General features: G+C 43.7%; 1 protein-coding gene across 3 annotated transcripts in view; it reads right to left on the bottom strand.

Moving 5' to 3' along the window:
• The window catches only part of G2E3 (G2/M-phase specific E3 ubiquitin protein ligase), a 55,102-nt gene extending 32,396 nt beyond the window's left edge, over positions 1–22,706 (bottom strand). For 2 of the 3 annotated variants that reach the window (XM_075129742.1, XM_075129743.1), the window contains exons 1-4: positions 22,081–22,706; positions 14,752–14,855; positions 12,753–12,815; positions 5,545–5,642 (exon numbers count right to left, since the gene is read on the bottom strand). In XM_075129742.1, coding sequence (XP_074985843.1) covers positions 5,545–5,642; positions 12,753–12,789 — 135 coding nt within the window. In that variant the 5' untranslated portion in view covers positions 12,790–12,815; positions 14,752–14,855; positions 22,081–22,706. The remainder of the gene's footprint in view (positions 1–5,544; positions 5,643–12,752; positions 12,816–14,751; positions 14,856–22,080) is intronic. The other variant, XM_048852394.2, reaches the window with a different exon arrangement.
• Positions 22,707–27,066: the final 4,360 nt, after the last annotated feature.

Below are 27,066 nucleotides of genomic sequence, written 5' to 3'. Positions count from 1 at the left end.
CCAGATTCAGAATCTCTTTAATTTCTGAAGGTAAGTATAACGTATGGTGGTTTTTCTGCTATTTAACAATATCTTTTTCACGTCTTCAGAACAATTCATTCGACATCTTGGAACCATCAAAGAGCCATGATTTCACATAGAGAACTTCTAAATTTGCGTGGCAAATCTGGCCTGCATCCTGACACAGGAAGTGTGAAATGGGATGAAGAGTGATTGGTGGGCACATCGTCATTCATAAAAGATAAGGGAATCATGTTTGTCTGGACCCATGTTGGGGATATCAAAATAATCATGGCCTTTTCTTCCTTTATTTTGTGTATTACTTTCGGTATTAATGGGAAAGAGGATAGGCGTATAGAAGGAAAAGGCATCCCCCAGAAATTGACGATCCAGTCCTGCTTTTGAGCAGAATTGTGGGCACTTGCTGTTTCTGGCCATGGCAGAAAGATCTATGCTTGGGAATCCCCAATGCCTGATTATTTTGTGTAGGACCATGGTATCTAGTTCCCACTCATGTTCTTGTGAGAATTTCCTGTTGAGTGTGTCCTGCTGTCATGTTGGAGCAAGACGGGGAGAGCATGTGCGGACCAAATGGGCACTGCTATCAAAAATATCTGATCCTAGGCACAGGGATGCAGACACACTCAAGTGGAGCACCCATAGGGGCACTACTCGAAGAAGACGTGTAGGTTCATACTTAGCAGGGAAGGAGCGCTTATAACAGATGATATCAAGAAGGCTGAGGTGTTTAATGCCCATTTTGCATCAGTCTTCACTAAAAAGGTTAATGGTGATGAGATACTTAACCCAATTAATATTAACAACAACGAGGAAGGAACACAAGCCAGAATAGGAAAAGAAAAGGTTAAAGAATATTTAGAGAAGTTAGATGTAGCCAAGTTGGCTGGCCATGATGAAATGCACCCTAGGTACTTAAGGAACTAGCTGAAACAATCTTGGAACCATTAGCGATTATCTTGGAGAACTCATGGAGGATAGTTGAGGTCTCAGAGGACTTGAGAAAAGCAATCATAGTACCAATCTTTAAAAATGTGAACAAAGAGAACCTGGGGAATTCTAGACCAATCACAGCCTAACTTTGATACCTGGAAAGATATTGGAACAAATTATTAAACAATCAATAGGTAAGCACCTAGAGGTAATAGGGTTAAAATGAATAGCAAGCATGGATTTGTCAAGAAAAGATTATGCCAAACAAACCTAATTTTCTTCTTTGAGAGTGTTATTGGCCTAATGGATAGGGGAAGCAGTAGATGTGATTGATATATATATATATATATAATGATTTTATTAAAGCTTTTTACACAGTGCCACATGACAAATAAGCCAATTGGGGAAATATGGTCTGGATTAAGCTTCTGTTAGGTAAATGCATAACTGACTGAAAGACCATACTCAAAGGATAGTTATCAATGAGTTATCAATGATTCGCTGTCAAACTGGGAAGGTATATCTAATGGAGTCCCATGGGGTCTGCTCTAGATCTGGTACTATTCAATATTTTAATTAATGACTTGGAATAATGGAGAGGAGAGAATGCTTATAAATTCTGAGAATGACACCAAGCTGGAAGCAGCTGCTAGCACTTGAGGATAGGTTTAGAATTCAAAATGACCGTGACCAACTGAAGAATTGGTCTGAAATCAACAAATGAAATTCAATAGAGAAAAGTGCAAAGTACTACCCTTAGAAATTGCAAAAAAGTCAAATGCACAACTACAAAATGGGGAATAACTGAATGGATGGTAGGTTGAAAAGGATTATGGGGTTACAGTGGATCACAAAATGAATGAGTCAATAGTGATGCAGCTGTGAAAAAGATGAATATTTTGAAGTGTATTAACAAGAGAGTTATATGTAAGACACTGTTCTGCTCTGTTCGGTACTGGCGAGACCAGTACTCAGCTAGAGTACTTTGCCTAGTTTTGGTCACCACACTTTAAGAAAGATGTGGACAAATTGGAGAAAGTCCAGAGGAGAGCAACAAAAATTGGTCAGGTTTTCCAAACCTTTTATCGTCAGGAAAGGTTAAATAAACTTGGCAAGTTTAGTCTTGAGAGAAGATTTAGGGGAGAACCTGATGTCAGTCTTCAAATATGTTAAAGGCTATTATAAAGAGGACAGCAATCAATTGTTCTCCATGTCCTCTGAAGGTAGGACAAGCAATGGGCTTAATCTTCAGCAAGGGAGATTTTGGTTAGATAGTAGGAAAAGCTTTCTAACTATAAAAATAATTAAGTACTGGAATATGAAGGGAGTTTGTGGACTCCCCACCACTGGAGCTTTTTAAGAACAAGTTGAACAAATGCCTGTCTGGGATGGTGGTCTAGGTTTACTTCATCCTACTTCAGTGTAGGGGGCTGGACTAGATGACCTCTCGAGGTTTCTTCCAGGCCTACATTTCTATGAGTTCTTAACAAAAACCCAGATTACAATTTATTTGAAAGCACAAGGAACAGGTGAATCTACTGAGTAACGCCAACAAGGATTTTAGAAACAGATCATACCAAAATAATCTGATGGCCCTTTGATACTGTTACATATTGAGTGGACAAGTTAAGTATTCAAGATATTTTATTTGTATTTTAGCAAGGCTTTTTACACATTACCAGACTGGAAGCTCATTAAAGAAATTGGAAGAGTATTGTCTGAATATTAAAATAAACAGCAAAAATTCATCAGAATAACTTGGAACTCTTGTTTGACAGGTGGAAAATGAGATAACACAGAAGTGTACAATGATCTATGTTGAGAGAAAAACACCAGGAACACAAATGTGATAGTTACCTGTAAGAATCATAAATACAGATTTTTATGAAATATCTGAAACTGTGATAATAGAAAAAAAATATCAAGGAAATAATTCACCTTGTGTCCTTTTTATTTCTTAAGGAGCCTATAGCTCTTAGTACATCCACAGGACTTAAGTAAAAACCATAATTGGTTTAAAGACACTAACACAGTGGTGGGCAACCTTAGGCCCACCAGGGTAATCTGATTGAGGGCCACAATACATTTTGTTGAAGTTGACCCTCTGCAGGCACGGCCCCTGCAGCTCCCAGTGGCCACAGTTTGCTGTTCCCGGCCAATGGGAGCTGTGGGAAGCAGCGGCCAGCATGTCCCTGAGAACCGCGACCACTGGGAGCTGCGGGGGGCCGTGCCTGCGGACAGTCAGTGTCAGCAAACGTCCCGCGGCCTGCAATCAGATTACCCTGATGGACCGCCTGCGGGCCGCAGGTTGCCCAACACTGCACTAACACGACTCATGTGGATAATTCACTATGCAGCAACGATAGGCTATGTTTTATGTTGTTTCCTCAGAGGCACACAGAACGAAGGCGCTCCCCAGAACAAGAAGGTCAATGGCCAAAATGGCCCCTGCAGTAAAGAAGCTGTAACTTACAGTAGCGTTACCCAACTGGCTTTGCAGCCCAGAATCTCTGAAGCACTTAGTGCTACAAGCATGCCCCTTCCCACTCTCCACACAGAGATCTGTGAAAGGGAACTGCACAGGGCCTCTTACATCAGCCCTATGCTGATTCTGCATCAGGAAATTCTCCCATAGCCTCCTTACATGGCCAAACCAGTGAATAGGGGCTTCAGTGAGAGCCAGAATCTATCCCAATACCTTAAAAGTAATCTACAACGAAAAACTATGGGCTTTCACCTTTTTGCATCTTCATAAGCTGTAATAGCAGCCTGCAACCATGTGCACACACACAAGTGTGTGTACATTTAGTAGTTTATTCCCCCCCAGATTTTTACATTGGAACTTCAGGTCTTGTCTGCCCAGGAAACCTGATGACAACTAAAGAATTAGTAAAACAATAATACCATAAGAAATAGCAAAAGAAATTTTAGTGGGACTGTTTAAAATTTTGTTTAACTTTATAACTTCAATGACGATTAAATTTATTTTAGAAACAGGATATCTTTGTTAAAGGTTCAAAACCCAACCCATTCTATCAATGCAATTAACGGAGACATCTATGAGTTCCTCCAGCAAGAACAGGGAACACTAGACTTGATATTCCTGACACTTCTACATTAAAAAACAAACAGAAAAATAGATGTAAGACTTTCAGGTTTTATTTATCCATAGAGAATAAACAGGGTACCCCACCAGCTTTTAAAAACCATTTGCAGATCATCTTTAAGCCTCGAGTTAAACAATCATCATGGTCCCTTCTGACCTTAAAGTCTATCAGTTTAATAAAGTCTAAATGAAATATTAATTCTGGAAAGTAACAATTGTAGCTGATGTTGTCACAGCGAAAAACATTAAACATCTCGTTAGCTTGTATCCATAGCTGTTCTCAGTTTAAGTTTTATTATTAAAATGGCTGCATTACTGGACCTGTGACCTGATAAGACTCAAACTTACTAAGCTGAAACAAGGACTATTTTTCTAGTGCAGAGGTTCTCAACCTTCATTGCACCGCAACCCCTTCTGACAACAAAAATTACTACATGACCCCACTACCAAAGCTTGAGCCCACCCAAGCCCCACTGCCCTGGGCAGGGGGAGGCAAAGCAAAGCCCCAGCACCCAGAGCTGAAGCCCTTGGGCTTCGGCCCCGGGCGGAGGGGCTCAGGCTTTGTCGGTGAGGTTCAGGCTTCAAGCCAGCTGTAATGTAGTATCTGGACTTGATATTCCTGATATGTCTACATTAAAAAACAAAACAGAAAAATAGATACAAGACTGTCAGGCTTTATTTATATAGAGAGAACAAATAGGATACTCCACCAGCTAACGCCAGCCATGGTGACTCCATTACAATGGGGTCCTGACCCACAGTTTGAGAACCGCTGCTAGTGCTATAATGAAGCCAGATAATGCAGAGTGCGGAACACCACATAACAAACGAATAATTACATGTATGCTGCTAAAAACAGAATTATACTGAAAGGGGTAGGGGAAATATTTTAATGAAGGCTTGAGTTCTTAGATCCTAAAATTCTGAAACTAAATCTTCATTTAAATGAAGAGTCAGATGGGATAAAATGGATCCATTACCACCAATTTTTAAAAACGCTTTCAAATTTTTCAGAGTGGTAGCCGTATTAGTCTGTATCAGCAAAAAGAACGAGGAGTACTCGTGGCACCTTAGAGACTAACAAATTTATTTGAGCATAAGCTTTCGGGGGCTAAATCTGATGAATTGGACTTTAGCCCACGAAAGCTTATGCTCAAATAAATTTGTTAGTGTCTAAGGTGCCACAAGTACTCCTCGTTCTTTTTACCAAGTTTTTATGATTTGGGAATGTGCTAATTGCCAATGTGACTATTCAACAGTGAGTAACAACTTATTATGATGTGTTTTCTTTTTGCTGCTGTATCTTTAAAATAACTGAAAAAGCTCAGTAAATCTCCCCAAAAGCAAATAATTTGGAAATTAGAAGAGAGATCTTGGAATTTTGCAGACAAAGAGTTGCAGGTTCACTGCTGTTTAGTTTACCAATTCTCATCAGAAAAATAGGTAACTTCCTAGAATTCGGTTCAGGATCAATATGAAATACTTACCAAGCAGTAGTAATGAACAGTGAGACTGTATTCCTTGTAAGTTCTCTTTTCTCCATATTTTTCGGGACAGTCATCAGTTCGTTGACAGAGGACACAGGCTAAAATAGTAAAACACCATTTAGAAACACTTAATGGAAATGGTCCATTAACAGAAGATGCTGGTTTCTAACCCTTAAATAAATTAAGTATGAGGTAGGCTACTGGATAAGTGTAGTAAAGCCGGTACCACCCATCTGATATTCACCAGATGGAATTCAATGTCGTGTTTGTTTACCACACTCCACTTAATTTAAGTGGCTGATGTTTCTCTCCACTTTTTGTAGGTGCTTTCCACTTCCATCCCCTAGCCTTCCCTCTTTTTTCATGGGTAGGCTTGGAAGTGCAGAGCAGAAAGAGCAAGAGAGGAGAGATTGCAGCTTGCGCCTTCCCTGGCTCCTGCTGGATCCTAGTGAACAAGGGATTTTGCTGACCCAGCAGGCGCCTCTCAGAACCTATCAGCAAGCCACACACCACCAGTTGAAATGCCCTGTTTTAAAGGCCAGCTAAGGTGGTATCTTCAATATTGTGTCAATTGAATGCCTAAACACTATGGTGAGCGGTACATTATAAATGTGTAGAGTAACTGGTATCTGAATATAAACAGATTGTACTCAACTTTTTTTGTAGAAATATAATGGATGTATTGATGATCTCAATAACATAATAAGATCAATGCAAAGAATCATACTTACCTGTTAGTCACTGTGGTTCTTGGAAATGTTCTGCACATGTAGATCCAGCTTATGGTGTCCATGTGCCCCAGCAAAGGAGTTCAGAACATTTTCACTAGAAGTGTCCAACAGGGATCATACATGCTCTGAGGGCATAAAGGGCACAGCAACCCCAACTGCCACTCAGTTCCTTCATCACCCAGAATCCTCATTTGTGGGACTCTGAACTGCCAGTATGGAGGGCAAGTCATGGGATCTTCATGTAAAGAACATCTCGAAGAACCCCGGTTACCCAGATTAAGTAACTGCTCTTGAAGGAGGTGGAAACTAGAAGTTATCTGTAAAGAGACTGCAAAATAGCTCTTCCAAAAATGGGCATCAGATCTTGAAACTGTGACTTAATAATGTTTTGTAAGCATATGAGCTGAAGACCAGGTAACTGCTCTACGTACTTCTGATATTGGAACCCAACTTCAGCATGCTATTGAGGCTGTTTGCACTCTGGTGGAGTGAGTTTGCATGTTTGATGGAGGACTCTTATTAATATCATAAGCAGTTCTAATACCATCCATACCCATTCTAGCCATCCCTTTTGATTTGTTATCATAAACAAAGAAAAGTCTTGGCATTTTACCAAAAGATCTAGTGCTACCTAGGTAATAGAACGGTGATCTCACATTTAATGTATGTAATTTTGAAGGTGAAGAATGAGGTTTTGGAGAAAAGCTGGAAAATTACTGCATCAGTAGATATGAAAATTTGAGTACGCCAGGAATAAAAAGATGGATGTGGTCTCACAGTTACTCTATCCATGTAAAAAACTGTATGGAAGATTTATCATTAGGGGCTGTAAATTTGCTTATTCTACATTTTGATGTAATTGCCACCAGGAATGCCACCTTCACTGACGGTAGATGAATTGGACAATTTGATAGCGGTTCAAGGAGCTCAGGTGCGAGTGGTCCACAAGTGAAGAAAGCACTAAATCTGAAGTCCCATGCTGGAGCAATCTTTCTCACAGGAGGAAAAATGTGGGGGAAAAAATTTCATAAATCTATTCATTGATTGATAAAGTTGCACCTCCCTCTTCTGGAGGATGAAATGCGGATATCATTACCAAATAGACTTTGATTGAAGAGATATATTTAAAGCACTTGGGACTATCTAAGAGGTAATCTATTATTGGACCAGAACTCTGACATGGAGCATAACGTTAAGACTTTCCTCATAAAGAAAAGTATTTCCATTTGGCCGTATAAACAATCCGAGCAGATAATTATCTACTCTGAAGAAGAATACTCTGCTCCTCTGAAGAGCACTCTGTCTGTTGAGGACATCCAGATATCATCCAAGTCATGAGATGCAGAGAGGCTAGATTTGGGTGGAGAATCAGACTGTGCTATCAAGTCTTCATCAACTTATGCTCCAAGTTCAAGATCTGACAGTAGCATTAGATCTGAGAACCAAAACTGGCAAGGCCAAGCAGTAGTCACTGTATAATTCAAGCCTTTTCTTGCCTTATTTTCCATAACACTATTGGAATCAATGCAAATGGAGAGAAAGCACACATCAAACTGTAGGAGTAGATTTTCCAGCCTGTTTTGATTGTTCATTAGTTGCAACAACCACCAGTGACAATGGTGTTGAATGAATATAAAAATACTCAAATCCTTTAGATGGCACCTGACATTTATGATCAATAGCTGATCTTTCTGCAGTAGCTGAAATGGAAGCAGGAGTAGCCCAGAGATCTTCTGCCAGATCCAATATTCCTTCGTTAATAGGTAACACAACCCTGCTCTGGGATGCTGGCTGTAGAATATCAAAAGGTTTATATGCGCTTTTTCCTGAACTGTCTCCAAAGGAACTTCAATAATTCCTGAAAATTTTTTAAATCATCAGCTGAAAGAGGTGTAGCCGGAGACATGGTTCCATCAGGTAAGGAAGAAGAACCAAGTATAGCATCAGATGGATTGTCCTGATGGGCTGGTATTTCACCATTACTTAAAATTTGCTATTCCTCTGTATCTTGAACTCGATGAAGACAGTGATCAGACTTATAAGAGTTTTCAGCAGGTGATTGTCTATTGTAGGAATATTGTTCCTGAAATTGCGGATATCGAGGGCATAAGAACCAATATGGCCACCTGGGAAAGGGACATTGTGGCCCTTTCAGATGGAACCAAGGTGCATAGTGAGAATTAGCATCTCATAGACTTTAAAATCAGAAGGGAACATCATGATAATCTAGTCAGATCTCCTGTACATTTCAGGCCACAAAACCTTACTCACCCACTCCTGTAATAGACCCACTATGTCTGGCTGAGTTACTGAAGTCCTCAATTCATGATTTAAAGACTTCAAGTTACAGAGAATCCACAATTTACACTAGTTTAAACCTGCAAGTGACCTGTGCCCCATGCTGCAGAGGAAGGCAAACCCCCCACCCCCCAGAGTCTCTGGCAATCTGACCTGGGAGAAAATTCCTTCCTGACCCCCAAAATAGTGATCAGTTGGGTTCTGAGCATGTGGTCAAGACCCACCAGCCAGACACCTGGGAAAGAATTCTCTGTAGTAACTCAGCCCTCCTCATCTAGTGTCCCATCAACAACCATTGGAGATAGTTGCTGCTAGTGGCTACATGCTTGTAAGGAGTCCCATCATACCATCCCCTCCATAAACTTATCAATTTCATCAAGCTCAGTCTTGAAGGCAGTTAGATTTTTTGCCCCCTCTGCTCCCTTGGAAGGCAGTTCCAGAACTTCACTCCTCTAATGGTTAGAATCCTTCACCTAATTTCAAGCCTAAAATTGTTGATGGCCAGTTTATATCCATTTGTCCTTGTGTCCACATTGGTGCTTAACTTAAATAACTCCTCTCCCTCCCTGGTATTTATCCCTCTGATATATTTACAGAGAGCAGTCATATCTCCTGTCAGCCTTCTTTTGGTTAGGCTAAACAAAACAAGTCTTTGAGTCTCCTCTCATAAGGTAGGTTTTCCATTTCTCATATCATCCTAGCAGCCCTTCTCTGCATCTGTTCCAGTCTGAATTCATCTTTCCTAAACATGGGACAACAGAATTGCACAGTATTCCATATGAGGTCTCACCCAGTGCCTTATATAATGGTACTAACACTTCCCTGTCTTTACAGGAAATATCTCGTCTGATGCATCCTAAGACTGCATTAGCCTCTCTCACAGCTGCATCATATTAGTGGCTCATAGTCATCCTGTGATCAACCAAAACACCCAGATATTTCTCTTCCTCTGTCATTTCCAACTGTAAGTCCCCAGCTTGTAGCAAAAATTCTTGTTGTTAGTCCTTAAGTGCATGACCCTGCACTTTGCACTATTAAATTCATCCCATTTCTATTACTCCAGTTTTCAAGGTCCTCCAGATCTTCTTGCATGATATTCCGGTCCTCCTCTGTATTGGCAATACCTCCCAACTTCGTGTCATCCACAAATTTTATTAGCACACTCCCACTTTTTGTGCCATGGTCATTAATAAAAATGTTAAATAAGATTGACCATCCCTGAGAAACTCCACTAGTAACCTCCCTCCAGCCTGACAGTTCACCTTTCAGTATGACCCCTTGTAGTCTCCCCTTTAACAATTTTCTTACCCACCTTTCAATTCTCATATTAATCCCTATCTTTTACAATTTAACTAATAATTTCCCATGTGGAACTGTATCAATAGCCTTCTTGAAATCCAGGTAGATTAGATGTACTGCATTCCCTTGGTATAAAAAAAATAAATAAAAAAAATCAGTTATCTTCTCAAAGATTGGCACCATCTTCCTTTTGTAAAACCATGTTGTATTTTAACCCAATTACTGTTTGCCTCTGTGTCCTCAACTATTTTCTCTTTCAAAATTTGTTCCAAGACCTTGCATACAATTGAAAACAAACTAACAGGCATCTTTAGGTCTATTAGGAGGCTCTTGTCCATATGCCACCCTAAACTTATTTTCTTTCTGTCCGTGTGACTTTCTCTTTGAGGGAGGACTCCTGCTAGAGTCTATAGAGGAATGAGAAGCCATGACAGGAAACTGAAGGATTTGAGTGGGTGTTAAATCCTTGATTGTATTGACATACTGGTTCAAAGATATTTTCATTAGAGGCACCCTAGTTTTCTTTTTGAGGAGGGGCTCTGTCTGGTATTGAGATCAGGAAAAGCACCAGGACTGGTGACTCAGGTGCTGGAGTGACCCTAAGGTCTAGTGAAGACACAAAAGAAGCTTTTGGAGCTGCAAATTTAGTTATAAAAGGTCCCTGCAAGGAGGATGCTATAGATGCCCCTCTGCTTTGAAGCTTCCTCTGCAGTTAAAACAATTGGTGCACAGCAGGCTTTGATCAAAGCTGCCAGTGCTGCCAAGGAAAGCATTGCAGAAGACTGTCCTGGGCACTCTGAGAGTCAGTCACTCAGTCCTCAAACAGTAAGGGTCTCTGACTGCTCCAATGGACCCAAATCTTTTTAAATTGCTCCTGAATTAGGTGTCACGTTTCTGGTGACAGAAGCCTTGGAGAGATGAGCTGGGAAAACAGAAGCCTCTATATCAGGTCTGTGCTGAGTCAGACATAACTCTCATGGACCTTTCCCTAAGATAAAGCTTCAGTTTGGACTACCACTCCTAGTGTGCGCACTTCTTGAAGGACTTGCAAACTTCACACTTAGCCATGACAGGTTCCTCACCCAGACAGTAAAGGCATCTATTGCGATCTCCCCACAGGAGGACATGGCTTGAAGCCTTGGCTCTGCCATAAGCTGCTGCCCTTTTTTTTTTTTTAAACCTACTAAGAACATGCTAATTGAAACAGTAACAAGTAAATTAGCTACTAAGCATAAACAAATTATTAAGTAACAAGATTACTACAAAGGGACAGTATGTTGTTCTGACTTTGCCTCATGGGAAGAAGGAACTTAGTGGTGGTTGCTGTACCCTTTAAGCCCTGGGGAAGGGGACACAAGTCACAAAGGGCATATGTGTGACCCCTATTGGCAATGGTAGAGTATGAAACATTTTCGCCTGTGACTGGGCACATGGACACCAGAAATGGGATCCGCCTGTGCAGTAACTTGAAGAACTGTGTTACTACTTTTTAGTCCATTGCTTTTTCATATGTATGTGTGGCAACCATTTGGCAATACATGATTCAGTGAAGGGGTTCCATTGACTGCATTAAGTCACATATTAGAAATGCCCGTACAATGTACAATAGTGTTTCAAAACAGATCCATTAGCAAATTCGAGAACACCTTGGATTTAACAAATTTAAAACACAAAAACAAACTATTAAGGTTACCAAGAAATTCAGAAAATGAACAAAAACTAAAAGCTAGAAACAGATAAATTAATTTCAGATATCTTAATTCTGACCCGCAGTAGAAATAAATTAAAGTTTTTCTTCAATTTACTGATACTTCCATTAATCTAAAGGTACCATTAGCATTAAATGAATATGGTTAACAGTCACAACAGAGAAAGAAAACAGTGCTATTTTAAACTCTTCTATTTTCAGAAAAGTGAAGTCTCAACTTAATAGATATGTCTCACACACAGCTAAGTTTAACCCAGCAGTTGGACTTCCAAAGTGATTTTTTTAAAGCATTTATTTGCTTTAAAAAACTATCAAAATATGTTTTAAGCATAAACATAATTACGGGAAGCCTTTAACAAAATTAGGAAAATTAGTCATCAAGAATATCATGCCACCTTGAACTCACTCTGAAGTGAATCATGTTTCAACACACAATTTTACTATTGAAATTTCACCCATTCTTTTAAACCATTGCATTACCAAGCCACATGCTGGAGCCATACTGTTGAATTTAAATTGAAATCCTACATTAAAATTATTGCCTTTGTATTGCAGCATCTACAAGTTCTGTAAACATTTAAATACAGTAAGTTAGCTAAATCAGTCTTTCTCAATCAGGGATACATATACCCCTGGGGGGTACGCAGAGGTCTTCCAGGGGAGGGTTACCAGACAGCAAGTGAAAAATTGGGACGGGGATGGGGAGTAATAGGAGCCTGTATAAGAAAAAGACCCAAAAATCGGGACTGTCCCTATAAAATCGGGATATCTGGTCACCCTATCCAGGGCATACATCAACTCATCTAGATGTTTGCCTAGTTTTGCAACAGGCTACATAAAAAGCACTAGTAAAGTCAGTACAAACCAAAATTTCATACAGGGAATGACTTGTTTATACTGTTCTATATACTATACATAGAAATGTAAGTACAGTATTTCTATTCCAATTGATTTATTTTATATTTACATGGTAAAAATGAGAAAGTAAGAAATTATTCAGTAATAGTGAGCTGTGACACTTTTGTATTTTTATGTTTGATTTTGTAAGCACTTAGTTTTTAAGTGAGGTGAAACTTGGGGGTACGCAAGACAAATCAGACCACTGAAATTGGTACAGTAGTCTGGAAAGGTTGAGAGCCACTGTGCTAAATCATTTAAATAGCCTTACTTACCTGGGCTTTGGAAGCGGCAGAGGGTATTTTCATTCATTCTAGTACCTTTCTTCTAGCTGTTTACTATGGAAATTAAAACAAGATGTCAAAAGTATTCAGTTTGTTGAGGATGGTATGCTGCATTTTACTGTATTTAATTCAATTTTCTTTTAAACTCTAGTCTTAAAAGACTAAGTAACCTACTTCTACATTTTTCCTTTTACAATGCTTCCCAGATGGCCTCAAAGTCCTAACAAATTAAAATTCAGCTTTCACTCTGAAAGGTAAAAGTTGAAAAGAATAAAGGCTGAAAAGGTGAAATCTGATCTCCCCTTTGAAATCTGATCTTTTCTGTACTTTTATGCTATACTATACAGCGTTTCTCAAACTGGGGATCCCAACTCAAAAGGGAGTCGCAAGGTTATTAGAGGGGGGTTGCAGTATTGCCAACCTTACTTCTGTGTTGCCTTCACAGCTGGGCAGTCAGAGAGCGGCGGCTGCTGGCCAGGCACCCAGCTCTGAAGGTAGCACCGCCAGCAGCAGCACAGAAGTCAGGGTGACATGGTATGGTATTGCCACCCTTACTTCTGCGCTGCTGATGGCAGTGGCACTTCCTTCAGAACTGGATGGCCCGAGGGTGGTGGCAGCTGGCTGAGCACCCAGCTCTGAAGCCAGTGCCACCACCAGCAGCAGCATAGAAGTAAGTGTGGCATGGAATGTGGGGACCGGAGGTTGTCACTTTTTGGCGGTGAGGGGAGGGGTCATCATAAGCTTTACAAGTTTATATTTTGCCATTTTCAAATACATATTCATGCTTTGTTACAACACCAAGAAATTTAAGATTTAAATATCTGAAACCATGAAATTCAAGATTTTTAAAATGCTATGACCATTACATTTATGAAAATAGACTGTGAATTTGGTAGTGCTCTAACAATAAGCCTTTCATTAATGCAATTTGCCTCTGACTTCCGCAGCATTTGGGAACCAAATCATGAACAACAAATTTTATTTCCACTTTCCAAAAGATGCTTTTGCAAATACACTGGCAAAGAACTTGCAGTTTGCCTATCAAATTAGTAAACTATGCATTTATTTAAATGCAAATTTGTTCTCAATCAACTGACAAGATTTCAGTTTCTGCAAAAAAATACCCCACGACACAGTGGGCCACACTTTTCCCTGCTATAATTCACTGGGCTTTAGTGGAGTTACACCAGGAAGAAATCTGATCCATTTTGTTAGTAGTTCTCCAGAACTTTTCGCTGTCATGCTTATGCAGAAAACTTGATCCAAGTATAACTGATGCAGTGGTGTTTCCCTGAAGTTGCAGACAGTGTAGATTAGATTTAAGGTATGAACTATCCCAATCATTTAAATGATTAAAACATGTGACAAAGTTGAGGAATATCATATTATGAAGATCTACAGAGAGTGACCGATTATTCTGGATAGACCTGTTCACATTTAACACCACAGTAGGGCTAAAGGTAGTTGACTTCATCTTCCTTACTAAGGGCTCAGCTTCCAAAAATATGGGAAACACTGCTTGACTAAACAAGAAACATGCAACAAATCTTAAAACTATAGCCACTCTTCAAGGAGCTGCTGGCAATGCACATGGGAAGAAAACTGTAACATTTCTAGGAATCAGAAGACAAACATAGAAGAGACCTATTGGGTCATGTAATCCATCTGCTGGTGCAGGAATATCTATAGAAGTGAAGGCTTGTGATTGGAATAATCTGAAATCACTAGTTATACAATTTAATGCATCAACCTTTTTATTCAATCTCATTTTGTTTTAATACTTTTGGACAATTTTAACTTCAGGTTATATACCTACATAATGTAGATCACATTTATTATGCCCTTACACTGCCAAACAAATCAGCTAATCAAGATGGTCACTTAATGCCATTTCTGCCAATTTAACTGAATCTGATAAGCTACAAAGAAGTTATTTTTCCACCCTTCTTTAGTGAGGGAGTCAAGAACAGAGTTTAAAACAGTACCTTACCTCTTTGGAACTCCCCGTGAAAGATGTTTTTTTCCTCACTCAGCAATGGCCCCTGGCACCCTCAAGGTCTTCAGTCTTTTAGGGCACTCGAACAGAGGGACCATCTGTATAGGCAAAGAGGATCCAAGACATCAGTACCCTATGGCTTAATTAAATGGTGAAAAATCCTGATAGATAGGGGGAACTTAGGTTTGGTTGGCAATGAGAAGCACAAATGTCAGAACCTAACATTTCATTCTCTCTTTTGGGTTTTGGGGAGAAGAAAGAGGAACTGTTACTAAAAGCAGTGCGTTGCTCTCTTATCTCAGTGTGGTGTGCCCTGGAGTTTTTAATTCACAAATTAAGGATCTGTGAGAGCAAAACTTTGCTTGCGCACAAAGCCCCCAACTCCAGCGAGGTTCCATACAAATGCAAAGGTTGTCCTGCATGGATCCAGTTGCAGGATTGGGGCTAAATCATTGCTCACTGGGTACAAAAGTGAGACAATAGTCAACTATTTTGCCTGAATTATTGTTTCCTCAAGTCTTCCACTAATTTTGAAATCAAGTATTTAGTCAACAGCTGAAGTGTATAAGAAATGGGGACTTGCAGGCAATAGGTAAGATGACTCCTAAGGACTGTAGTACATTTAATACAGAAACAAAAGTTGTTTTAAAAATGAAATTTGTTTACAATACCTTGCAATTGGACTATGTTTACTTGGGGGGAAAACAGAGTAAACCTAAGGAAATGCTAGGCAAGTTAGTCCATAATAAGTGATTTAACTTGTTTTTGTGCTACTGGCCTAGACAATATTTTAGTGTCATGTCTATTTACAATTAGTGTATACCAAACCTCAGAAACAATCCATATGGCATCTCTCTAACTCTACTACATTGTTCTCCAGAATCTAAGCTATCAGTTTCAAAATAAAGGGCAAGCCCACATTACAAAACTAAGTTGACAGAAGTTAATAACTGCGACAGATGTACGTTTATGTAAGTTGCTTTTGCATGGCCACACTAAACTTGTGTCAGCAGTGTGTCCTCACTAGCAGCGCTTGCACTGATGCAGAGCAGTCCACTGTGGGTAGCTATCACACTGTGCAACTCGCCATCATCTAATGCAGGGTGTTTTGGGAAAGGTTTCTGATGTCTCATGGAAGCAAACAAGTCACACAGGGGTGACTGGGAACATGGTTTCAACATCCCATGATGCAGTTTTCTCCAGCTCATAATTTTATCTGCATCCCATAAAGTTTTGGCCTCTTTTCAAAAGCCCTGCAAACCCACGTCAGCCATCTCTGTGAAAAGCATGGATCCTGAACAGCTCTGCACTACTGTGATGAGCATTGAGCGTACAACGCGCCTGATCCCGCACACGGAGTCACAGGCAACATGACAATTCCTTGGAGGCTAGCTTGCTGTGGGATATAGAAACAACTCAAGTTATTGTTGGCATTCACAGAGCAGCTGCAGATGGAGGAGCACCAGTTCTGGGCCCGGGACTGGTGGGATCAAATCATTATGCAGGTATGGGATGATGAGCAGTGGCTGTAAAATTTTGAATGTGCAATGCCACATTCCTGAAGTGCGTGCAGAGCTCACCCCAGTCCTCTGGCAGTGACACCAAACTGAGAGCAGCCTGACAGTGGAGAAGTCAGTGGCAATCGCTGTGTGGAAGCTTGCAATGCCAGATTGGTATCAACCAGTCGGGAACCAATTTTGAGTTGGGAAATCCACCATGAAGGCTACTATGATGCAAGTGTGCAAGGCCATTAATTGCATCCTACTACGAAAGACTATGAATCTGGGCAATGTGCAGGACATAGTGGATGGTTTTGCAGCAGTGGGGTTCCCGAACTGCAGTGGGGCAACAGATGGCACACATATCCCTATTTTGGCACTAGACCATCTTGGCACAGAGTACATCAACAGAAACGGCTACTTTTCTATGGTATTGCACGCTCTGTTGGATCACTGGGGGCATTTTATTGACATCAGTGTGGGATGGTCAGGGAGGGTGCATGATGCACACATCTTTAAGAACACAGGCTTCTACAGAAGGCTGCAAGCAGGGACTTTCCAAACCAGAATATAACCATTGAGGATGTTGAAATGCCAGTAGTGATCCTTGGAGACTCAGTCTACCCCGTTACTCGCATGGCTCATGAAGCCATACATCAGCCACCTCAACAGCAGCAAGGAACGCTTCAACTAAAGGCTCTACAGGTGCAGAATGACATTTTAATGTGCCTTTGGCCATCTGAAAGGCCAGTGGTGCTGTCTACTTATGAGATTAGATCTCCGTGAAAACAAAATATCGCAAAGGTTATAGCTGCCTGCTGTGTGCTTCATAATATTTGTGAAGCTAAGGGGAAAAGTTTCTGCCAGGGGGGAGGTGGAAAAGTTGTCTGCTGATTCTGAGCAGGCAGATACTAGGGCTATAAGAGCTCAACATGGAGCTATATGGCTCAAGGAGGCTTTGAAAGACCATTTTAATAGTGCAGAATGTGCATTGCTGTAGTGTGCTCTGCCTGGCTTTGGTTTTTTGCACCCCAGTGTGAACCTTATAATGAGTGCAGTGTATGTAGTAATATCAATAGAGGCATCTGCAATGCTGTATTATCTGTGAATGTCAGCCCCAGCCAGCATATGTTGTGAATAAAGATTAATTAAATTTCTACAAATAGACTTTTATTGCAAACCCAGACAGACATATAATTTAATGAAACTTTATAAACACAGGGAAAAGGAACCTTTGAAGGGAAATAACGGCCATTTTCATTTCACAAACACATACACCAATCATCTCTCTCAGACGTCAGCATATGCATGGCTGTGATTGTCTGTACTCTCCCCAAGGGTGAAGTGGGAGGGGTCCTGCAGCAGCCCCAGGCACCACATAGCATTTGGGGAGGGTGGGGTGTAGGGAGATGTGGGATGCAGTTGTCCATGGGCTGCAGAGAGAGGCAAGAACAGGTCTGTTGAACCTGAAGGTCAACAAGAGTCACCAGCATGTCTGTTTGCTGCTTGAGAAGCACTAGCATCTCCTGTTGCACATCTCTCTCCTTTTCCTGTGCTTTTCTCTTCTCCTCTTTATCCCCGTCCAGTCTGTCTGCAAGGGTGATCCTTTAAGCCCTGTCCTTGATAGGCAAAGCAACAGAGGCCTGCAGGATCTCTTGAAACATGTCATCACGCTTCCTCTTCCTTCTTCTTATCTGGCTGAGCTGCTCCGCTGGTGTGGATGGAGAGCCCCTCAAGGCCACATTTCAAGCTGCAAAAGATACAATAGTACCTCTGTGTGTTGACTATATTCACAAGATAAATGGAAACTTGGTATACCGAACTTACTCCCCCTGATCCACACAAGTTACAAGCACTACATTCTTACTTCTCCTTGGGATTCATAGAGCACGACAGCAGTCCCAGCCATAGTGAGTACAGCTCGGGGATGAGTTGGGACAATGGGATTGGGGGGCTAGCTCTGGGGTATGAATATATGCAGATAGGGCAACTGAACATTAGCATGATTTTCCATAGGCAGTGGGGATTTTTGCTGATATCTCACTCCTGAGGGTAACGGAGGCTGAAAGGGAATAGTTCCTACATGTGTTTGACTGCAGACCAGGGTTCCTATGCTGCTAGCCTGTGTGCTGCAATGGTGCCTGCTGAATTAATTCCTGAGTGGTGTTGGAAAGCGTCCTGCCACAGAAGAAATAAGACAGCCCTCCCTAGAAACCTTTAGCAGGGGATTGCAGACTACCTCCAAGCAAGTTTTCTTGAGATTTCTATGTAGGATTCACGGGACATCCCAGTGCACATAAAGAAACTGTTCTGCAGGGCGCCCTCTGCCTAACTGTACAGGGAAATGAGAAGCAGATAGTGAAATAACCAATAGAGGTAGAATTGCTGTCTCTTCTAGCATGATTTAAAAAAAGAGTAAATGAATAGATAGATGTGTTCCTGCAATATCAAAGCAAACTACATACTTACCAGAGGTTCCTTCCCCTGCATCAGGCTTGCCTATGCTGGACTCTAGGGACTGGCTCAACTGCGTCACTGGATCCCCCGATGGCCTGTTCCCCATACTCCTCCTCCTCCTCACTGTTCATTCCGGAGGCCTGTGACTCCAACTCCCTCGAAGTATCCCCCGGGCCCTTGGGGTGGTGGAGGGGTCTCTGCCGAGGATGGCACGCAGCTCTCTGTAAAAGTGGCTCTGCACCAGTGCAACTGTTAGACTCCCTTGCCTTCTGGTACGCCTGTCGCAGTTCCTTGGCTCTCTCAAAGCATCGTTGAGGGACCCTCTTGTAGCCCTTCTCCCCCATGCCCTGAGCAATCTTCTCATAGATATTGACGTTTCTTCAGCTGGAATGGAGCTGTGCCTGCACAGCCTCTTCTCCCCACAGACCCAGGAGAATCCACCACATCCTGTGTACTCCAGGCAGGAGCGCGTTTGCCGCATGGAGCGGGTTACTAAGTCAGCTCCCCAGGTAGTGCGAACAGGAAATGGAATTTCAAAAATTCACAGGGCTTTAAAAGTGGAGGGACGTGTACACGTATACCTGGGCGCCCAGCAGCCAAGTTCAAAACTGTGACCAGAGCAGTCACAGTGGGGCATAGCAGGATGCCTCCTGGAGGCCACTAAAGTTGATGAAAGTACTGCGTCACCCTAACTATGTCAACCTAAGCATTATACCTCTTGCGCAGGTAGAGTTAAGTCAGTATAGCGGGCGAGTTACAACGGCAGGAGCAATATTTTAGTGTAGATGCTTACAGAGTTAGGTTGATGCAAGGCAGCTTATGTCGACCTAACTCTGTAGTGTAGGTCAGTGGTTCTCAACAGGGGGTCCGAGAACTCTCTCAGGGGGGTTGCGGGCCCCACGGCTAAAACCCAGAGCCCAATCCTCAGCACCCCACCTGGGGCTCGAGTTGGGAGCAGCGGGGCTGAATTCCAGAGCCCCGGTGCTCCCCAAGGGGCAGAAGCCCTGAGCCCATGGGCATAGATGGGGGAGACATGGGGGTGTTGCACTCCCCCTCTGCCCCGCCAAAACTACAGTGCAAGAGCAGGGCAGTCCCGGGAAAGCTCCACACACCCACTCCACCTCCTTCTCTCCCCGCTCCCTGGCCATGTCAGAGGTGGGAAGCCAGAACCAGGCAGTGAGGGACAGTTGCTGCTCTGGCTGGTGCCATGGACCAGGCAGCCGCAGCGTTCCCTTGTTTCCTGCTGTTGCAGGGGTTTGAAACTGCTCCTCAGCTCCCAGCCCCATTTGCTCACGCAGCCAATAAAAGCCGCCTGGGTGGGGGACCCGGCTTTATGGCTGGCAGAGCCCTCAGGGAACAGGGACTGCAGGGGAGCCCTCTGGGCACACAGTTATGAACCCCCCCTCCCTGCACCCTGAGCTACACAGCTCCCTGCACCCTGAGCTACCCCATGTGTGCACATGGCCCCTAGCTACCCCTGCGTGCACCCTGACTTATTCCCCTCCCCGCACACAGCCCTTAGCTCAAAATGTTTGAAAATCGCTCAGGGAGAGGGTAGCAAAGCCCCTCCCCCTTTGAGTTATCATTTTTGGTTGCGCCCCCCCGCCCCAAACCCAACAGGACGGGTGGCCTACTGAGGTGAGTCAGGGAGTGTAGGTGGTGCTCCCTCCCCAGACCCTACCGTGCGGAGCTGGCTCAAGCCTCGCTGGCCCCTGCCTACCCAAAATAGAAGTCAAACTACACCTATGCCCCCAGCCCAGAATCCCTCCTCCCCCACTGGGCCCTGGAGTTTTTATAGCATGTTGTGGGGGGCCTCAGAAAGAAAAAGGTTGAGAACCCCTGGCATAGACATGGCAGGAGAGCCAACAAACAACAAGTACACTGCACGACTTTTAGCGGCACGGCAGCAGCAACACAGCCATATCGCTAAAAGCTGTGTAGTGTAGACACAGCCTGAATCAAGAAGGAGCCAAGCCCAAAGAGCCTAGTTTAGCCCACTGGCATATTCTAGCACCATATAACCTTATTTTCAATATTTGCACAGCCTATTGTGAGTGGCACCTCATGTTGACAATTCCAATGGGTAAACCTTAGTTTCTAAGAAGAGACTGGAAGAGTACGGCCACTTTGTGCCCCGCAAACTGCTCTGCACCCCCCCGCCCCAGCATCTTACCCCTGCTTTTCACACAGCTGTATTATTGAAGTGACATCATATCTGTATTAAAAGCAGCTTCTGCTCAAGACACCTACTGCACCTATTCTTGGGGGGAAACACTCATTCAAAATAAGACTAAATTGATCTTTTGCAAACTGGCAAAGTTTGTTCTTTAATTTCTGAAGTCTTTATGATTTTAAAGTAAAAGAAATGTCAATAAATGAACAAAGGGAAGATGCTTTCAGGTGCATGCTTTCCATGCTGTTCAAACAACAAAGTGCTATATGCGGCTTTCACCGGTGCTATTTCAGTTCACACTGTGCCCCCTTAATTTAAATATGAAAGGGTCTTAGGTTCACATTGTGGTGTGTGACAACATAATGACAGGTCCTGCAAGAAAGCCACTGGGCTATTTGTTCAGCAAATGATACTCAGACTTCAGCAGAAACGTCCATGGAGCATTTTGAAGATTAACAAGAGCTCCTCCGACATCATTCAGTCCAAGCTAACAGACCTTAAGATGCGTGAGCCTAAAGAGCATCTTTTAAAAGTTTAACATAAAATAAAATCTTTACTCCATACAGCATATTCCCTGCAAGGTTCAGTCCTCTCAGAGATGCTTCAGTTAGCTTACACAGGGAAAAGGGGGAATTACTTCCACTGGGGGTGCATTATGCGTTTACAATCTCTCTCTCTGAGGGGCTCCGTTCTGCCTCTGGGGAGGAGAATGTTGGACTTCTCCCTTCTGGGGATGGGATTTGGTTGTCTCTTCTGCCCCGTGTTCCCTATTGAGACAGGAGAGGGGGCTGGGGTCCTATTCTGCACGTTAAACCCCCTCCCCAGCCCATGAGACGAGGAAGATCTTGATCTGTATCAGCGTATGGGTGGCAGTGCCATGGGCCGGAGAACACGAGGTCGATGGGGCAACCCTCCCGGAATAGAGTCGGGAAAGGGGGGAGGTGTCGGAGGCAAAGCCGCACCCCGCGATAAAATCGGAGGAAGAGGGGTCCCGGAAGGAGAGCTGCCCCCGCACCCCGGGGACAGGGTCAGAGGAGAAGGGGCCGGAGGGAGCGCGCCCCGGGGCTGCAGGCGGAAGGCGGGGGGGGGTCCCAGCGTGAAGCGGGGGGTCGGGGCAGGCCCAGCGGGAACCCTGTTCTCGTTGGCACCAGCCTGCGGGACCCGCAGCGCAGGGGAAAAGGGCCCGTTACTCACACGGCAGCTCCGCAAGCAGCATCGCCAGCTCCGAGCCTCACGGCGAAGGCTCAGCAGTGTCATAACCGACACCCGATTCAAACCCCAACATCCGCTGGCGTCCCGGAAGCGAGGCGCCAAAGCCCGCCCCAAACCTGGCAGGCTGTCTCGGCCGTCGGCTATTTGCGCTTGGCTGGTGATCGGCGCTCGGCTGTTGCTGCCTAGCAGCTGAGCGCTCTGGCGCGCGCTCCCTCGAGGCAGATTCCGAGGAGCCTGGCGCGGGGGCGTGTCGGGCTGCGGCCCTGGAGGCAGAGCCGGCGCTGGGGGGGCGAGGGGCGAGGCATGGCCTACGGAACCCCAGCAGAGGCAGGGTGTAGTGAGCTGCGGAGCGCCCTGTACCACAGCTCCCCTGGCCCAGGCATGGGACTGGCCTGGGGCTGGGAGTTACCTACATCCTCCTTGGATAAGTGCACAGCCCCAACCGGCACTGATGGGACTGCGCTTGTGCAAACTGCAGAGCTCACATTGGTCATCACCAAGGCTAAGATTTTGTCGCACATATTTTTAGTAAAAGTCACGGACAGGTCACGGGCAATAAAGACAAATTCACGGAAGCCCGTGGCGTATCTGGGACTTTTACTAAAAATGTGCATGACAAAACAGGAGCTGCAGGCTCCCCACCCCACCGGAGCCTAGCTCAGAGCTGCAGGGTTCCCCCACCGCCCGCAGTGGCTCGGAGCTCCAGGGCACCCCAGCTGCCCACAGCAGCTCCATGCTCCGGGGCTCCCCCGGGAGCTGCGGAGCACTCCCGCCGCCCACGGTGGCCAGGATCTCACAGGGGCCCTGCCACCCACGGGGACCGGGAGCTCGGGGTCTCCCTGCTGTCCACAGTGGCCAGGAACTCGGGTTCTCACCCCTGCTGCTTTCTGCGGCTGGGAGCTTGGCCCCACAGTTCTCAGGGGCCAGCGGTGACAGGGGGACCCTACAACTCCCAGGTGCTGGGGGCTCAAGTCATGGAGGTCTCCATCATGCTTGTGCCCCTGCCCGGCAGTTGCTGTGGTCAACACAGGATCCGTACATTGGTATACCAGTAGCACAGTGCTTTGAACTGTGCAGAATGTCCATCTCATGTGATGTACATATCTGTTGGTTGTATGCAGTTTAGCTGTAGCAGTCCCAGGATATTAGCAAGACATAGTGGGTGAGGTAATATCTCTCTATCAATGAGGTATCTGTTTACATTCTTGTTTTGTTTCAATGAGTGGTTTTGCCCTGCTGAAGGATCTGTATGTGCTGGGCAAGGGATGTGCCTTGTTACATACTCTGACACTGTCAATCAGGTGGAGAACCATCGGTCTCATCCTGAGTTGCTACCAGCTATACAGGGCTTGGAGATGCTATTGTGCCAAGCACTTTAGCGTGAGCCTGAGGAGGAAAGGAGATTGAGTCTGTTGTTTCCATTAATTTATTAAATATTTTTACATTTCAGTTTTGTTTAATTTTCTGTCGATTTTTGCTGTGTTTTGTAGCTGAAAATCTATATATTTATCAATTAAATAAAAAGATATGTAAAATGTATTTTATAAGCTTTGGGAATTCTTGGTAAGGCTGTACCTCACTTGCCTGGGCTGATGGGCCGCCCCTGGTAATACCACTTCCTTCCTCCTTGCTACTCCCTATTTTTATCTATCTATATGGGTCATATTAGTTTTTCTTAACCACAGCATCACACTTGGAGCTGATTTGGTTACCCATTGTGTATCCTAAATTCTTGTCAGGAGACACTGTTTTGCAGGATACAATGCCCCACCCTGTAAATATACAGTCTTTGTTCCCAGACATATGACTTTCATTTGGCTGTGTTAAAATGCATGTTGTTTGACTGCAATCGGTTTACCAAGTGATCCAGATTACTCTGTAAAACTGACCTGTCATTATTATTTAGTAGTCCACCAACCTTTGTGTCATATTCAAACTTTACTAGCAATTATTTTATATTTTCTTCAAGATCATTAGTAAGGATATTGATTAGCATTGGACCAAGAATGAATTCCTTGTGGGACTCTATTAGAAAGAACCACATTTGAGGGGGATTCTTCATTAATAATTACATTTTGAGATCTATCAGTTAACCTGTTTAAAATCCATTTAAGGCTAAAACAAACCTCTTATGGCCAGATTTTTGAAGGTATTTAGGGACCTAGCTCCCATTAGGTCTCTGCTCCCTACCCCAGTTTCTCTCCTTGCTACCTCCTTTCTTTATCACGGTGGACACCACCACCACCCTACCGGTCACTCAGGTCTGTTACCTGGGCATTAACTTTGACTCAGACCTCTCTCTAGGTACTCAAATCCAGGCTATGTCTAAATCTTGCTGACTCTTTCTGCATAATATATCTAAGATACGGTGTGATAGGGCGTTCAGAGGGCTGAGCAGCGTAGTGGTTAGCGCACACAACTTTCATCCTTTTGTCTCTCTGTCAGGATGGTAGAGGTGCCTATCCTTAGCTGGGGATCTTCTGTTCTCAACTTACATCTGGGCCTCAGCCCATAAAGGGGTGGGTAGAGGGACTCGGGCCCACCCTTTCCACTGCACCCAGACCAGGGCCCTGCGGGAAACAACACCAGCAGGGTCCTCCCTGCAGCAAGTCTAAGTCCGTTGCCCTGGGCTACTTCCTACCTATCTGTCCCTTCAATCTGGGGCATGGCCCCTATAGTTCAAACAGTGACTCATTTAACACAAAGAGTCCTATAGTGAAGAGCCCTGAAAGACCTGCTGGTTCTCAAAGGGAAGGTTGGTGCCAGAAGGCACTGTCTGAGAGCCTTATCTGCTCTGTGGTGCCCACTCAAGCTCAGCCCTTCATCTGACTTCCTGGAGAAAGATTCCTCTCTCCTGCAGCCTGTCCAACCCTCTTTGCCTGGGCTTCTGAGCTCTTTCTAACCCGTTTCTGCAGTTGGAGCATTCTCGGCAGCTCGGGGGGGGGGGCGGTTATCTGGGCCCAGGATTGTCTTTTAACCCCTTCGGGCTCAATGTGGGATTTGTATACCCCACCACATACAGCCTTTCCTGTCCATTTGCATAGCTAAAACTATCATCCAGACTCTTATCTCATGGATGACATCACTGTAATGTCAGTGTCTGTGACCTCAACAAATGTGATCTCGCCCCACTAATACCTGGTTCAGATGGCTGATGCAAAGATAATTTTCCTAGCCCCTTGCTTGAACCATGTCATCTCTCTCTTTGCATCCCATTTCTCTATCACATCAAACATAAGTTTACTTGTCTTCACTTTCAAGGCCCTTCACCACCTATCCCCTCCATACCTATCATCTCTCATTCAATATCAAAAGATCAACTAACACCTCTTATTGGCCCATGATGCCAGCCTCCATCACTCCCTTGTTATTTTTTTAAAGGAGCAGTTTCATACTTTCTCCCATACTGTCCCTCATACTTGTGAGGAGCTCCCCATAAAAAGCTGCAAAACTAATGCATTATCATCCTTCAAAACGCTACTTTACCATGATGACTACAAAAAACTTGACAACGGTTAGGCTGATGATGTTCTGAGACCACTGCCTATCATGCTGACCAGTATTGTCTCATTGCTTCCTTGTGCTCACCCATTGGTTTCTCTGTATTCATCTGTTGTCTCTTGTCTTATACTTAGATTGTAAGCTCTTTGGGGCAGGGACTGTCTTTTTGTTCTGTGTTTGTCTAGCAGTTAGCACAGTGTGGTCCTGGTCCATGACTGGGGCTTCTAGGTGCTACAATAATACAAATTATTATTATTATTTTATTTAACATGCCACACTGATTTTGTAAAGTAATTTTTAAATTAGAATGTCATGCAATAATAAGTCAAATGCCATACAGAAATCCATGTGCATTGTATCAACACAGTTATCTTTATCAACCCAAATTGTAATCTCATAAAAAAAAAATGATAGCAAGTTTGTTTGACAAGACCAGTTCTCCATACCGCCACACTGATTGACATTCATTATGTTACCATTATTTAATTCTGTATGGATTGAATCTCGTATCAGACATTCGTGATTACTGAGGCAGTGCATGAACTGCTGTAGAAACTCCCAACGAAATACATGCATTGTGTGAGGTGCTTATGCGTGTGCCCATATATGTGTTTAGCCAGCCTTACTTTTTGTCCTTTGTGGGTTTGGGCTTTTCTGTAAAGCAGGTGAAACCCTACAGGAGACAACTGTGGTTTTTTTCATAGTTTGTAAAATTTGAATGTTTAAAAAAAGTCTGTTTCTGTGTCCTCCTTTGCTGCTCTGGGGATTTGAAATTAGCCCTGTAGAAGGGACTGGGAAGACTACTTGAGTATACTTTGGCTGTTCTTGGGCCTGTCCTGAATAGAGGGGCCTTAGGGGCTAAGCAGAGCAGTGACTAATCAAGAACCACCTTAGCATCTCTCAGACCTGTATCCAAACAGCTTGACAGGGGACATAGTTAGTTCACTGAGCAGTCAAAACTGCCATTGAAAGGGCAAGAGTATCATGGGATTGCAGCGTAAGGAGTAATTGTTCTGTTGCCTCTGCTGTACTAGTGCTGGCTGTGTACAGTCACTACTACTATGCAGGTCAACACAATGGAGAATGACTAGTTAGGCTGGCTCAGAACAAGTGCATTCCCAAAAGTGGTGTGAAGGCCTATACACCAGTGGCAGAGGCTGTATGTGTGTTTGTAGATGTGCTGGGGGATTGTAGCAACATTTGCAATATCAAAATTCTATTGAGGTAGCCCATTTCTATTACAAAATGTCAAACCTGTGCAGCTACAATGGTCACAGTTCACTCAGAGGAAGAAGAAGGTGCTACCTTTGGGTGCTACTAAGTAGGACGCAGAGGGAAATAAAAGCCCCAACAAGACAGGTTAGGATCCCAACCTAAGGCTTAATAGACATTGCAATGAGCCCCATGAAGAGTTGTCAGCAGAGGCTGAAATTAGAACTTTCAGCACCAAAAGCACAGGTGTCTACT

Source organism: Caretta caretta, chromosome 6 (genome assembly GCF_965140235.1).
Source record: "Caretta caretta isolate rCarCar2 chromosome 6, rCarCar1.hap1, whole genome shotgun sequence".
In the NCBI taxonomy this organism is placed as follows: Eukaryota; Metazoa; Chordata; order Testudines; family Cheloniidae; genus Caretta; species Caretta caretta.
The sequence above is the reverse complement of the archived record's forward strand: the minus strand, read 5'-3'. Positions and strand labels throughout refer to the sequence as shown.